General features: G+C 33.6%; 1 protein-coding gene across 1 annotated transcript in view; it reads left to right on the forward strand.

The window, feature by feature from the left end:
• The first annotated feature begins 2,135 nt into the window (after positions 1 to 2,135).
• The window catches only part of LOC113231740 (lachesin-like), a 35,040-nt gene continuing 22,461 nt past the window's right edge, over positions 2,136 to 14,714 (forward strand). The window contains exons 1-2 of the mRNA XM_026466235.1: positions 2,136 to 2,661; positions 11,264 to 11,361. Coding sequence (XP_026322020.1) covers positions 2,526 to 2,661; positions 11,264 to 11,361 — 234 coding nt within the window. The 5' untranslated portion in view covers positions 2,136 to 2,525. The remainder of the gene's footprint in view (positions 2,662 to 11,263; positions 11,362 to 14,714) is intronic.

Raw genomic sequence — 14,714 nt, forward strand, 5'->3', positions numbered from 1 at the left:
GCAGAAATAGGTAAGATGGCAGTATTTCCTAGGACGAACTCTTTCATAAGGAGCTCTACTGCTACTCAAACTTCTTACTCTCCTATTTGGGCATAAAAAGTTCTTAGGTTTTCGCGATTGTTACACATAGGAAATGAAACTATTTTTCCGGATTTAAATCGCGTATATTTGTTTTTTCAAACAAACCGACGTTTCGGGCCCTTTACAGGTCCCATGGTCACGGTTGACATCAAGAGTCAAAAGTGAAAATATGTCATTTTGCAGATGTAGCATTGTTAAAAACAATGGTAAGTGTTGTATTTAATAAAGAAAACAAGCTTTTATTAACGATTCTTCATGCAATTGTTTGCCAACAATAAGGCCTAGAATGGAATGGTTGAGACTGACGTGTAGTATAAATATTAATGGGTCGGCGGGAGTTGCAAAGGAAATACCCAGCGGTTCACGGAACTCATTCTGCGGCGCCAACCAGCCGGACGGTACAAGTTACCTGGAATCAAATAAATTATACCTACCTCCTTGGTATCCACGTGTTTGTTAAGGGAAAACGCCATATATAAAATGACAGTGTGCATAAAAGCAAATTGTTTTTAGTGAAACGATTAATCGATTCGTAGTTAGACATCAATCAATATCTTTGCTTTGCAATGTCATTTAAAACCTTTGCATTAAGTTTGATATTCGTATAAAGTTCTATACTTAGAATATTCAACAGCAGAAAATACTTTTCAGAAATTTCCACAAAACATCAAATTTATCTTTGATTTGATTCTTTTATCGATGCCAAAGCAAAAAGACATTAAGCAATTTCCAGTAAAACCAACTCTCAACGAACTAAACAACATAGTCAAAATTTCTTGGAAAACGATTGTTAAAACATGATGGCGAGTAGAAATTGTGTTCTAATTTGAATATTGTTAGATCTACGTAAATAATTAAAAAAATGAATAATTATTTTCACATTTTCTCATGCTCGGTACACGCTTATATTCTCTGTAGATCATTTACATGTTACTCATTAAGGCGAAATTGAATTTTCTTAAATTTCAGATAATATCATTTGACTTGGTGTGTAACACAATTTACAGTGAATTATCTTTGTCACTGCCTTTCGAGAATCTACATGGAAGATTAGTAGAAAATCGGTGTTCAGTACATGAGCACAATATTGTAAGGCTTCCTATCGTTGTGGTTACACCTATGGCTAATGAAAATATTCTTTTGTAACTACAATGTCTAAGTATCATTATACTGCAAGTGCGGTCGCCGCGGCTCATAACGAAACCTTTTAGTTTCCTATTCGGGTCATAGCTTCCGCCTTTAAAATTTTATATATCGTATTTCTTATACCTTGTATAATAATGATCATATTTGGTTTACCTCTCAGAGCAATGGCCAGTATTAGACGATTTAAAACAGTGCCTGTTCATTAATTTGAATGCAAAATATTTTAAATATCGAGTCTTCGTGATTGCTCCACATTGGAAATTAAACTATTTTTTCGGATCCAAATTGCTTATATTTGTATTTTTGTTCAAACAAACTAGCTTTCGGGTTTTTTACAGGTCCCATAGAGCACCATCTCTCAGTCAGCCTGGCCATGGGACCTGTAAAGAGTCCGAAACGTTGGTTTCTTTAAAAAGCAAATATACGAGATTTAAATCCGAAAATCATTTCCAAAGAATTTCAAATAGTAATGTGAAGCTGAAAAACAGCAAAACTTTCAGTAATATGAATAATATTGTTGTGATTCATCGTTAATAAAAAAGAAAATTGGTAAGTAATATGATAAAATCTCACTACCTTTAGGTACACAGGAGGTTAAATAATTTGGCAAACTTTATCAGAAAGTGGCTTTTTGAATACATGTAATTTCTACACATTTATACTGAGACAATACCCCTTAATTTGTTTGAGTACACTGTATTCAGTATATGTATATTAGCTATTGAAGAAAATGTCAGATTCAGAAGGTTACAAAGGGTTGTTTTATGAATTGTACACCTTCGTTTTACATGAAAGAGAAGGGTATACTAGGGGGTGGTGCTTAGACTTGTAGGCGAGCAGTGCAAGTCTGCACCGGCCGGCTGGGCAGCCAGTTATCTTTCGGCTGTCGGAAGAGAAGGTCGTGTGCCACTCGTTCTCCGGATATCGCTTCGTAAACTTTTGACGGGATTTCGGGAAAGTATTACGTATCAGAATTTGAACAACGACCCCTTAATCACTTCTTCGCGTGATACAAATACAATCCGAAAGATTTTGATGTGTATTTTACGGTTTGATACGCGTATGTTTGGAGCGAAGCTATGTGTTTTAAAGGTTGTTGGTAATATTATTTATTTGTAGACATTTTTGTTGTCTAAATAAACTTAAAGTTACAAAATATTCACACAGTACTCTATTCTATATATTTTCTAATTGTCCTACAACGATAACAGAAGTTTGGCGCCCAACACGTGGCTGGAATCGTATGTAACAGTTGTTAGTATTTCAATCGGTAACGTAATAATACCATGACGGACTAAATGCGTTCAAAAAGTAGTTTTCGAGGCAGAAAAATGAATTTTGTATGTCAGCTTACTTTGCTTGGAAGTGGAAGAATGGTGTTGGCGATGCTTGTTTTGGATTCCCTGTTGGCGGGTACTACAGACGCTACTACACGTAAGTATATTGCAAATTAAATTACTAGCAAAATGAGAGTAACTAAATGTAACACGTGACACGTAAAGATATGGTTAAAGCACTGAATATTTGTTTATGTTTATCAAAGTATCAACAAGTACGTTTTATATTAGAACGTTCAAGTATGCAAAGTTATTCCAATTAATCTCTTACTTTGGAGATTGTAGGCTGAACTTTTATTGTTCTTGTCTCCACAAACAGGATATTGTTTAAATTTGAATAAAATTTAAAGCAATACGTCATTTTTGATTTTTATTTTAATATTGTGAGTTAGAGGTATAATAGCAGGCCCTACCTGAGGTAGAAGAGTAAATAAATAATTGGTGAAGACGATTCTTTCGCTGTTTATTTTATTTTCCTATGAATGTTGCTATATTACACTCTGGTATCCTCATACCTATCTCATGAAAATAAAACAGGTTTTATCATTATCAGGTTATATATTATTTATATTTCAGGTTAATATCCTGTTACTTAAATATTAAACACTAGCAATAATGTATTATTAAGGCATGTTAGCGTCATAACAATTAGAAATCCCAAGTTTCTCATCGCATGGAGCGTCGCTTGAACATTTTTTATATTTATGAACATAGTTAATATAAAAACAATGTTTTCCGGTAACCAATATTCCTATAATTTATGGACTGACTGGCAGCCACTTTGTTTAACGCATTTGCATAGCCATGAAAAAGGAGTTCACGCTGCCATAATTTTGGGCATCGTTTATCTATATAATGTAGCCGTACTTTTACTATTGAAGTTTCTAATGTATGTAGTTCTTATATCGTATTATTTCAAAGTTGAGTAATAAACAATTGATCTTGATCTTATAATCAATTTCAATCATTTGAAGTATACTTTTAGAATTTTTAGAATGTAACTTTTTCGGGGTCGTTAGTTTGTCTTTCGACTAAATAGAGGCCCAGATTTTTTTTTTCAATACTGGTTCTCGATTCTGAATTAGTTCACTTTATACTTAATTAAGATATATCATTTTTCATATTGTAGCTATTCTCTATATCCTTTAGAAAAATGTTATTTGGTTGTTTTTAACAAATCAATTGCTATTTGCACCGCAAAATTGGTTCAGTCAAAACATTGCAATTTCTGATTTGGTTACTCCTACTTTCCAATTACGAAATATGGCGATAGCTTTTTTTACATCCTGTTTAAAATACTAGACTATAATCAAATGCCTTGGCTTCATGCGAGGTTGTGGCTTCTACATCATCGACATCCTTTACAATTATTTGCAGCTTATTTGCAGCTATTGTAAACGAGGTTTTCTTTTACATTTAACAGCAGATAGTAAGTGCCGTCGAATTTACAATTAAGTGTTTACAAGCGCTATTACTGGGATCGTTACTACTGCCACAGGGTTGGCGATTACTGCGTTTTTGCGAGCAAATTCAATTAAATTTAGGCTCGTTGAAATGAAAAGGGGCAATTTATAATTTTCTTGTGTTTACATTAGGTTTTCGGTACCATTTCCGAGCCCCAAGTCGTTTTTTGTATTAAAATAATGCCTGCAAGGGAATAACTCTCCCCTGTTTGGATTATCGCGGCTAAATTTGACGTGCAGTCAATTAGTGGCGGGTAGGCACGGTCCGCCACGGGGTGGCGCGCAATTTGTCAGTGACAACGCCGGAAGTCTAACAAGCCTAGCTTTAATAATATAAACCACTATAATATCATTCGTAACATAACGAACTAACTAGGTTTCATTGCAGTTCGCCTCTTGCTATCGTGTGCTAGGTTCATAACAGTGGCTATAGAATATTGAAATGAATCCCTTTAATACATAAATAACTAATGAGATTTAAAAATCTAAACGTCTGGTAGACCTTTTATTGTGAAAACTCGCAGCTATTCATATTCACCGCTATGAAAAGAAAACTACGATAACATAGCTGAATAGACATACATAAATATTTCTTGACTTCTATCACAATACTCAAACAGATTTAGATATGAAATAAATATAAGCTTAAATATACCTAAATGAATAACGTGTTCGTTACTTAAGTCTCTAGCGGTTGGGTGGTTAACATGTGTAAAGTATAAGTAAAATTGAAAGAATACAGCATAAGTAAAGCCTCTTTTAGAGACTTGTTATAAAACGTTAGTAAATATAGTGCATTTAATTCGACTGTGACGTCACAGATATGCCTATTTTATGCCGTTCCTGTTTTAATATTACAAGTCTTTTTTAAGCGTCTATACAACCTCCACATAACAGTGAAAGTATTGAATCAATACTTTGGAAAAAATATATAGTAAAATTGTCCTCAATTTTAGTATATATTTTTTAACATAACCTGATTACTATGGTGGGAAACATGATTCCTAAATATTTTCATGATAGAAAAAAAAAACACACACATACCTCGAAATTTTACAAGAAAACCGCTGTATTCAATAAGTACTTTACATAGACCATTGATTTTTTTATATCAACTTAACTAAATAGAAAATGTATACTGTACGATGCACATTTTTCAAGTGTTTTAATTGCATTTGTAAAAAATAAATTTTGAAATAAAGCCAGTGTCCCCTGCCGCTCGACCCAAGCAATATGAACCGTATTAGTACGGGAAAAATTTGAATTCGAACTGAAGTATATAAAAAAATGAGGTAGTATAAATGCTTAAGTACATTGATAAAATGAAACTGGATTGAAATATTTTGACCATTTTCCAAAAGTTATTTTAATAAAACACTCAAACAAAACAGTCCGGCAATGACGGCAAAAACGAGACCTGTATATTTACGGACCTCGTTTTATTGATAACTTTTTTTTAATGTAAATAAAGCGTTTTCAGCAAGGAAAGAACTTCTCTTCATCTTTGAAAATTTTGTGTAATATTGGCCTACTTTTTTGCCTCCATACGATACAAATACATCCAATTATAAGACTCTAAGGGTCGTATTCTAGAACTCTACTCAATGCTCAAGTCAGGATTGCAATTGAAACACAAGCACTGGAAATACGACCCTAATGGCAGGGACTTGAGTATGATTTCGAATGCTTTAAACCCTATATAACTTCAAATCCTGACTTGAGCATTCAGTAGAGTTCTAGAATACGACCCTACAAATATAATGTATAGGACCATCATAAAATTCTCAAATACATATCTCAGGGTAGGTGCACAAAAAAGAAACCGTGCTTCCCGTTAATGGTCGAATTATGAAAAATGATTCTGAATAGATGTTTGGTTCATTGTAAAAATACAAATAACGAACTTGATATTTGGCAGTCAGTTCATCAATTTTATAAACTTCCTTTTACCCCTTTTGGGTTGAAGGATACCGATGGTTTTGGGGAAAACAATTTCGTTCCTTTCTCGGCGATTAGATCTTGTTTTCTCGGGGAACTTTGGGATTAGGGTGGAGCCAATCAAAATGTTCTGGCTATATTGCTTTGAATATAACCGTGGCATTTATTTGTGTACCTGATACTACTTAAGAACATCAAAAAATAAATAAACTAAGGGAATAATTCAGCAACACAATGAAAGAGCTACGATAAGTCACTTAGATCAGATTAAAGTGAAGGTGAATTTGGAGCAATACCAAGAGATCTAAGAGAAAACAATGAACATACTTTTAGAACCCTACCCGAAAACACCATCGCGTATATAGATTTTTTTATGTTATCTAGTGACAGTCATTACAACCTCAAATGGCTTTGGTTGTTTCCACATAACAGTGAAAGTTGAATAATTAACCACTTTGGAAAAATACATGTATAGTAAAATTGACGATATACACTGATTAACTACATCGTGTGAAAACACGATTTCTAAAAATTTTCACGAAAGAAAAAACACACCTCGAAATTTTACAAGGAACGCTATTTTACATATCGTCGTTGCAAATTTAATAAATATCTCCAATGTGTTAAAAGTAACTATATCATAGAAAAATGAAAGAGTTTTCTTCTGTAAAATTTTCCTAGTATTTTTACAGTATTTTTGTTCTATTTTGTTATTTGGATAAACAATGATATTTAAATGTATAGCAAAAATGTTTCTGTATCTTTGAATACTCTTTCCAAATATTTACAAAACTTCTTGTCGACCAAAATGACACATAAGAAGTTTTAAATTTGCAACGACGATATACCATTTTTTTCTTTTTATATCACTGGACTAAATAAAACACGTATAGTTACGATAGGCATTTTTCAAATGGCTTTAATTTTGTTTGTAAAAAAATTTATTACAACATGAACCGTATTAATACGCCTGTCCATAGCAGTGCCACTCAGAGCTTTAAATCGCAACGCAACACTGAGACATAAATAGACAAGTAGTCTCATGTGCCTATAATTTCACCAACACCCTTCATTCAAAATATGTACGAAGTAATGCCCACTTTACTGCTTGATAGCAGAAAGAAATAGGTAAGGTGGCAGTACTACCCTGGACGAACAATTACACAAGTAGCTCTACTGCTAAAATAAATACATATATGTGACGATGTAGATGAAGGCGTATGTAAATCGTCGACTCCGGTGACCTACCGGGTAACAATTTGGTTGCTAAATTTGGAGATAAGACCAAATTAGCTAAAGAACATTCCTACATTGTTTCTGAGTAGTTGTGGTGCACACAGTAAAGATTTGGATTTAGATAATTGGCGTTACTGCCAGGTACGTTATTTTTCCAAATTTATGAATAGGCTACCGTGGATTTTGTTTAAAATAAATTCTAATCTAAAACTCAAGGTACTACAAGTACAAAGGTACACTCAGCTCAGGATCAATTTTGAAATACATCCGATGAGCTATTTTTATTTTCATTCAACTTTCATCATCCTATTTTCTTCTTTTAACATTTTCTCTAATATTTATTGCATCAAAAATTACTGAAAATATGATTTCATAACGTGTTGCTAAATTTCAAACGAAACCGCTTAATGTATTTTTAGATTCACAAAGACATTTAGGTTTATTTGTACAAATAATTTGCTTCGTCATATAAATTTTATTAAGAATTATGAAATAAACAAGGAAATACTTTTGGTACCTGTACGATTTATTATAGCATTCAAATTACCGTTCATTGGTTCAAGAACTTGCTAGAGAATCTTCTTTAAATACGGAATCCTTAAACGAACAGATTTTTGTTTTGCTCCAAGTATTATATATACTTTTTTTTCCAAGTCTAACCGGTAAGCGACTTCAATTCTAAGTTCGTGTGTCGCGTGCCGCCGATTAATTGAATCAAAACACGCTTTATAAAGGGTTTGGTATTGTATTTGGCAATCGCGGCTACCGCCGAGGCGCTCATTAACGTTGTTAAGCACTTTATGGATTTAATTACCTTTAGCGATAATTCAATCTGCTAGTACCTTTGCTTTTAACATTTACCAGGTCTGTTAATTGGCTTTGTAAATTGGAATGGTGACGTCAAAGTATTATGTTGTGTTGTTGTTGATAAGTATTGATTGGCACTTCGAGAATATTTTTAAGGTGTACAGTTTCGGTGATATTACGTAATTCCAGTGATGATTTTGTCATCTTCGGCGTGGACGTCCTGGAGGCGGCGCAGTAAAAAAATACTATATATTGATGTGTTATTATTTTTATAATATCAAGTGACGGGGCTAACAAGTCGTGCGCCTGGTGGTAAGCTACATGCCTGTCCATAACAGTTGTACTGCCACTCGGAGCTTTAAATCGCAAAGATCTGAGCGGCACAGCCACTGCGCACGTCATTCTGAGACATAAGTTGACAGGTCCCATGTGCCTGTAATTTCACTAGCACCCTTACCCTTAAAATCGGAACGCAGCAATGCTAACATTACTGCTTGGCGGCAGAAATAGGAAAGGTGGCAGTACTTCCTTGGACGAATTCTTTCACAAGGAGTTCTACTGCTTCTAAATGTGTTGCCGTCTTTACACGCACACATACGTCTGTACATAAAGAAACTATCTATTAATAATTAAAGAAAATATAAAAGACGATGTAGATGCGACGTAGTACAACTACGGGCCATATTTCAAGTAGCAATACCTTCTATACAATCTTAAAGTGGAAGGATCATTTATGCAGAGCAAAGAATATACGTAGCGACAAAATATCATTTCTTTTTCTTAGAAATTTCTCATTTCATTCAGTATCTCTAGCAAACCAGTGACTTGTGTAGTAATGTAGGCAATATGACTTTTTTATTTTTGCAATGAACTGACATGAACATTCTGAAAAAGAATATGAATTTGTTTTTGAACGTCTCAACTAACACCAGATGTTTTAATGGTTAAAGTCGGTAGTACGATTTTTAGTACGTAGCTTTAATGCGTCATTAAATTTCCAAAATTACAAATTACAATTGTCGTTTCTTTCTAGCACATGATTTCTGAGTGCCATTAATTATTTTATTTTTAACGAACGAATTTAAAAGATATTTTAATTTATGTTTAAATAAAAACAAACACTTTATTTGTAGTTATTAATGTTGATTTTATTTATAGTATTTTATTAATGTAGTTGAGTTAAAATTTCAAGACTTATCGATTTGTCAACTCAAAGTTGTATTATTCGCTAAAACTAACTTTTAAAAATATATTAACATAGTTATAAAAGTGAATAAGATATGAATCAAGCCGTTTACAATTTTTTTGTCTTCCACTTGACTTGCAAATTTGCTTTTACTCCCATTCTACTTCTGAAGGCTCGATAATACATTTTCGATCCCATTTACGGGAAATAAACACTTTCAACACTCAGAAACAGAAATGATGGTCACCACAATCAGATTACAAACTAGAGTTAAATTTAATTCAATATTTATAACACTTAATATTAATAATATAATTCAATATTAATAACTAGTGGACTAGTTTCACAAAAATTATTAAATATCATGGTGGTCAAACATCGTGACAGTCAGTAACTTAAAAAAAACTAGTTCTTACAAAATCTTAAGTTACGTACGTCGAGATTACATCGATTTCTTATTTATAATATAGAAAACATCGTTTGAACTGAAAACTTGTTGGTTTACATGTTTAAACTATATATAAACTTATTGAACTTCATTTTAATAGTAACATTATTTAAATATTTGCGTTGACGTCATCACGCAACCGAAATGACAGCTTTTTACTATTTTAATTTATATTTATATAAGGTTTCTCCCGTTTAATCTAGTTCCAGTCTTTAAGTTGTTTATGTAGGTATATATCTTGTTTCTTTTCTCAATAATATGTTTATAAATATTTTTAATGTCCATGCGAAACATGTCACTTTCAAAATAAAACTGTCAGTAATGATAGTTTAGTAAAATGAATAAGGATAAATATTTTGGGATTATCACACACAAAATATAAACACAAAAAACACACAAAAAGACGGGCATAGATATGCCGATCTTTTTGTGAGTATTTTTTGGGTATCTACTCAAGAATAACTCAAATAAATCTTTTAAGAGTGCCCAGTCTGTAAATTATATATAATATTTTATTTTTATGGAATATCATGATGTTTTTATTAGTATGATATGTACCTTTTTATTTTGTGAAACACCCACTACTTTGTTATAAATATTGATACAAAGCTCGAACAAACAAAGCAAAATTCCTTCGATCCGTTGGACTCTGATCTGATGTCTGTCTGTAGCCATGCTAAGGCAACAGTCAGATTGAAGGAATTTTCCTTTGTATTAGTTCGATCTTTGTATTAAGAATTATTGTTTATAAGTGTATTAGCAATATAAATAAATAAAATAAGTCAATAATTGTAATTCTAATAATAATAATAATAATAATAATAACGCACACACTCAACATAGCCCCGCACTAGGGAAACCCTGTGTCGCGGGTGCCATGGACACACACATAGACAACCACAAATTACACCCAAACTCACGAGAGAAATAAATGTAGGCCATACAAATATTTCTCCCGGCCCGGGAATCGAACCCGGGGACCTCTGCGTGGCAGTCCGGTATGGTAACCGTTCGGCCACGGAGGCAGTTTATTCAGTATAATAATAGGTTAAATAGTTTTATCACAGATTGTTATTTAAGCAGTACCCTATTTCTGCTATTATATCAGTAGAGTAACTTTTTTTTAAAATTTATTTCAAGAAAAATACAGCAGGCAACTTATTTACTAAAAGTCGCCAAACTGCTGTGCAGTTTGTTGGCGACATGTGCACTATTACTTAATTATACCTACTTTACTGTGTATTTTATAACATTACCCAGTATTAATTGTACTTACTAAATATAATATAAAAATTACTTGGAGAGGTATGCTTTTAACCTACATTTTACATATAGTGTGCCCTATGTATTCTTTAGCCTAACTTTATAAGTATGACTCGAGTAAATTTTCCAACACTATCAAATATCTGCTCTTGTTTTCTATTGGCATGACCTTACAGGGACTAAATAAGTGATTGTACTCTATACTATAACTTCGTCGTATGGCTCGATATTCATTCTGTTTTAATGGATAATTTTATAGACCATAGTACTCTTGCAGTATAGAATTGGATCAAATATCTTCGCATGTGTAGAAATCTAGCTATACAGTAGAACATAACAAATTATTTTCTTGTTTCAGATGAGCCTGGATTTAGTGGACCTATTGCCAATGTGACGGCGCCTCTTGGGAGGGAAGCCATTCTGGCTTGTACGGTCCACAATCTTTCTTCTTATAAGGTGTGTTCAAATATTCTATGCTACAGTCTGGTGTGACGCAGAGTTGTGAAAATACAAATGTTATGAAAGATACTTTATAGTAATAATAATAATAATACTGGACTTCTAAGATTAATTTACAATTGCAAGTAAATAAATGAGTATTAAATATATAAATCCTCGCATAGAGCACGTGACTCAAAACCGACTATAAGATACTTGTACACTTGTACAGTCCACAATCTTTCTTCTTATAGGGTGTGTTCAAATATTCCATGCTACAGTCTGGTGTGACGCAAAGTTGTGAAAATACAAATGTTATGAAAGATACTTTATAGTAATAATAATAATAGTGGACTTCTAAGATTAATTTATAATTGCAAGTAAATAAATGAGTATTAGGTACATAAATCCTCCCATAGAGCACGTGACTCAAAACCACAAAATAAATAAAGTGTCTTATAGTCATAAGACACTTTATTTATTTTGTATAAAATTCTCGGGTCCAGTACAGGGAGCCACCAGAATTTAGTTGATAAAGACACCAGAAGTGAAATTCACAGTTCTTTAGTTTCTTGCTCCACATGTGGCACAAACAATAGTTGTAGTCGAAATAGTATGTAACAGGTCTAGAGATGGGGTGCCACAGGGTGCCGATTGTGATTTTTTTCCATAGTATTCGTTTTTATCAGGCATTCTTAAAATTGGTAATGCAAAATATACTCCTCTTCAATGACTGAACAAACCATATCCAACTTAATCTTTAAATATGAATGTTGTTTGTACAAAAGCTTCCGTCAAAGTCCATAACCTTCAAGTGATTTCGCCGTGTAACTAATCTTCACCAGGCAATGGCTAGATACGATGTTTCTCATTCCCTTTGGTTTTCGTCTTTTGATCACTGAAGTAAATGTGATTGAAAAAGTTTTTACCTAATTCCAATAGACGAAGAGTGGGATCTTCAGTGTTGTTCGTTTTCTTGTTTGAATGTAAGGCACAGATTTGCTACGGATTGCTACGGATCGATCAATTTAAATTCTTTGCGATTTGCAGAAGAAACATTTTACAGACGTGTGCATTTTTGAAACGCTTGTTGAAACTCGATAATATGCTATTTTAGGAACACATATATTGTATGATTATAAAAAATGCTGATATATAAATAATAATAATGATTGGGGGGCCATAGGCGACTGTGCTCTGTCACGAGCTTTCAGTTGCTTCGTTGAAGCCTCCGGCAACTAGAATGATAATAGCTTGCGCCAAAGAATAGCTATATAAAGGTGAAACGTTGTCAGTCTCCTGAGCACGATGCCCCAGAGTGTGATGAAATTGAAGGAAATGGTAGATAATTCAATTTTTTGTTCGTCTATATATAGCATATTTAGTATACTGTTTTCGTTATATGATGCTCTTATTGTAAAACTTCTATGGAATAAATGTTGGGTAAATCGGGATAGAATTTTATACATATACAAGATGCTTCTGCGGATTACTAGCAGTAGGCTCTTTGTGCAACAGCTTGTCCAGGGAAGCACTGTCACCATACCTATTCCCGCCGCCAAGCAGTAACGTGAACATTACTGCGTTCCGGTTTTGAAGAGTAAGGGTGCTGGTGAAGTTACAGGCACATGAGACTTGTCAACTTATGTCACAAGGTGACAGGCGCAGTGGCATTGTCCCTCAGATCTTTGCGATTTAAAGTTCTGAGTGGCACTGCAACTGTTATGGAAAGGCGTGTCGCTTAACACCAGGCACCCAACTTGTTCGTCCCGTTAATTGGTATCGTATATATCGTATATAAAATACAGGTGACTGTATAACCCGTGTAACAAGTAATGTGTGAACGGCAGCTTACGAGTTGAACTATACAACACTAAATTATTTTAAGCAGGTTGTTTATAGAAAAGTATTCAATAAAACTGCAAAGTCAGCCTTAGTCGAGGCCAGCACCGTTACCACGAGTGGAGTAGCTAGAAAATGCGTAAAAAAATTAAATAGAATTATAGTTTTTCTCGTGACCGGTAGGGGCGTTGTATAATTTGTCATAAAAAAACTACGATTTTCGTCGATGGTGACTATTGACCTTGTAGACTTACAGTAGGTACCTACAGGTCCGGTGCCTGGAAAATAGGGAGGATACTGTATGTGCACCCGGGGCGGCTCATCTAACCTTTTGAGACCTGGATGAAGTCTGTGACTACCCTGTACACGGGCTGCGTACAGGGTTATCCCTGTGCAAGTACAGGTTATAGTGCCCTTCCCGCATAACTAAGAGGTTGATAGGGAGGTTACTATAATAAAAACACATGTCGAAGGTACGCGGCTGTAGACTTACAAATCAATAACTTGCATGCACAAATAAATTTCGTTGCACTCCCAAATCCTTTTCCTCGTACCTTATTCAGTTAAAAATCTTACATACTATATACGGCAGTCGACGTTGAACTGTTAATGTTATACAAATGGTTTCTAGACCTGGTAAACCTGACCTATTTTGCCTGACTGACTGCTATTTAGCTTCGTAAAATATATGTACGGAACGCGAACTGATTTTCAATGAACGTACGTCAAAGATATTGATTGTCGTTTGTTTTCAGTTCTTTCTTTACTGTTTTTTTTACGTTTTGATACGTGAAACATTGTTAAGGTATTCATTATTTTATATGTGATGTTCCATTTGTTAGAAAGAGCCGTTTTAATGTATTGGGTATCGTCATGGTAGCAAGTCTCAATTTTGTTTCAAAGAAATCAATCTGTACCAATGCAGATTTTTGTTCAATGTTACAGTGTAGAGTCAGCGTCAAAATAGATAGAGCATTTATAATGCTTAAAACTATTCTGACATCTCGTTAAAATTATACTAATCGCACGAATTTAAGGTGCACTTTTGATTGAATCATAAATTATACTCACAATGTTAGAAAAAAACATTTAAAAGTTATTGAAATGATTCATATTAAATATTTAATTATCTTTTAACACTTTCCAGGCTCATATTATTTTGACAAAAAAAATATTTATTAGAAAAACGCAAAGTGTAAGTTTTGTAAAGTCAATAGCATGCACAGCTTTACATTTTAAACGTTACGTTTTTATTACGATTGAATTTAAATCCTAAATATAAAACTATAAGATCTATTGACTGCATATAATGAAAGAAAGTTGTTTTTTTACAAAAAGCAAAGGTAATCCTCTCGAAACGTACTTCTTCAAGCTTCCAGTCTCCGGATTCGAGAACCTTGGATATTTAATAAAATCAGGAAGCTGTTCTTACGGCAACTCTGTAACTTGGTAACTCTGACTACGTGCTTAGCTTTAACTCCTCGAACATTTTGCTTTCAGACACATACGATTTATTTGTTACCATTTTC

The sequence above is a fragment of the Hyposmocoma kahamanoa genome, unplaced genomic scaffold, assembly GCF_003589595.1.
Source record: "Hyposmocoma kahamanoa isolate Upper Pololo Valley unplaced genomic scaffold, ASM358959v1 66, whole genome shotgun sequence".
Classification (NCBI taxonomy): Eukaryota; Metazoa; Arthropoda; class Insecta; order Lepidoptera; family Cosmopterigidae; genus Hyposmocoma; species Hyposmocoma kahamanoa.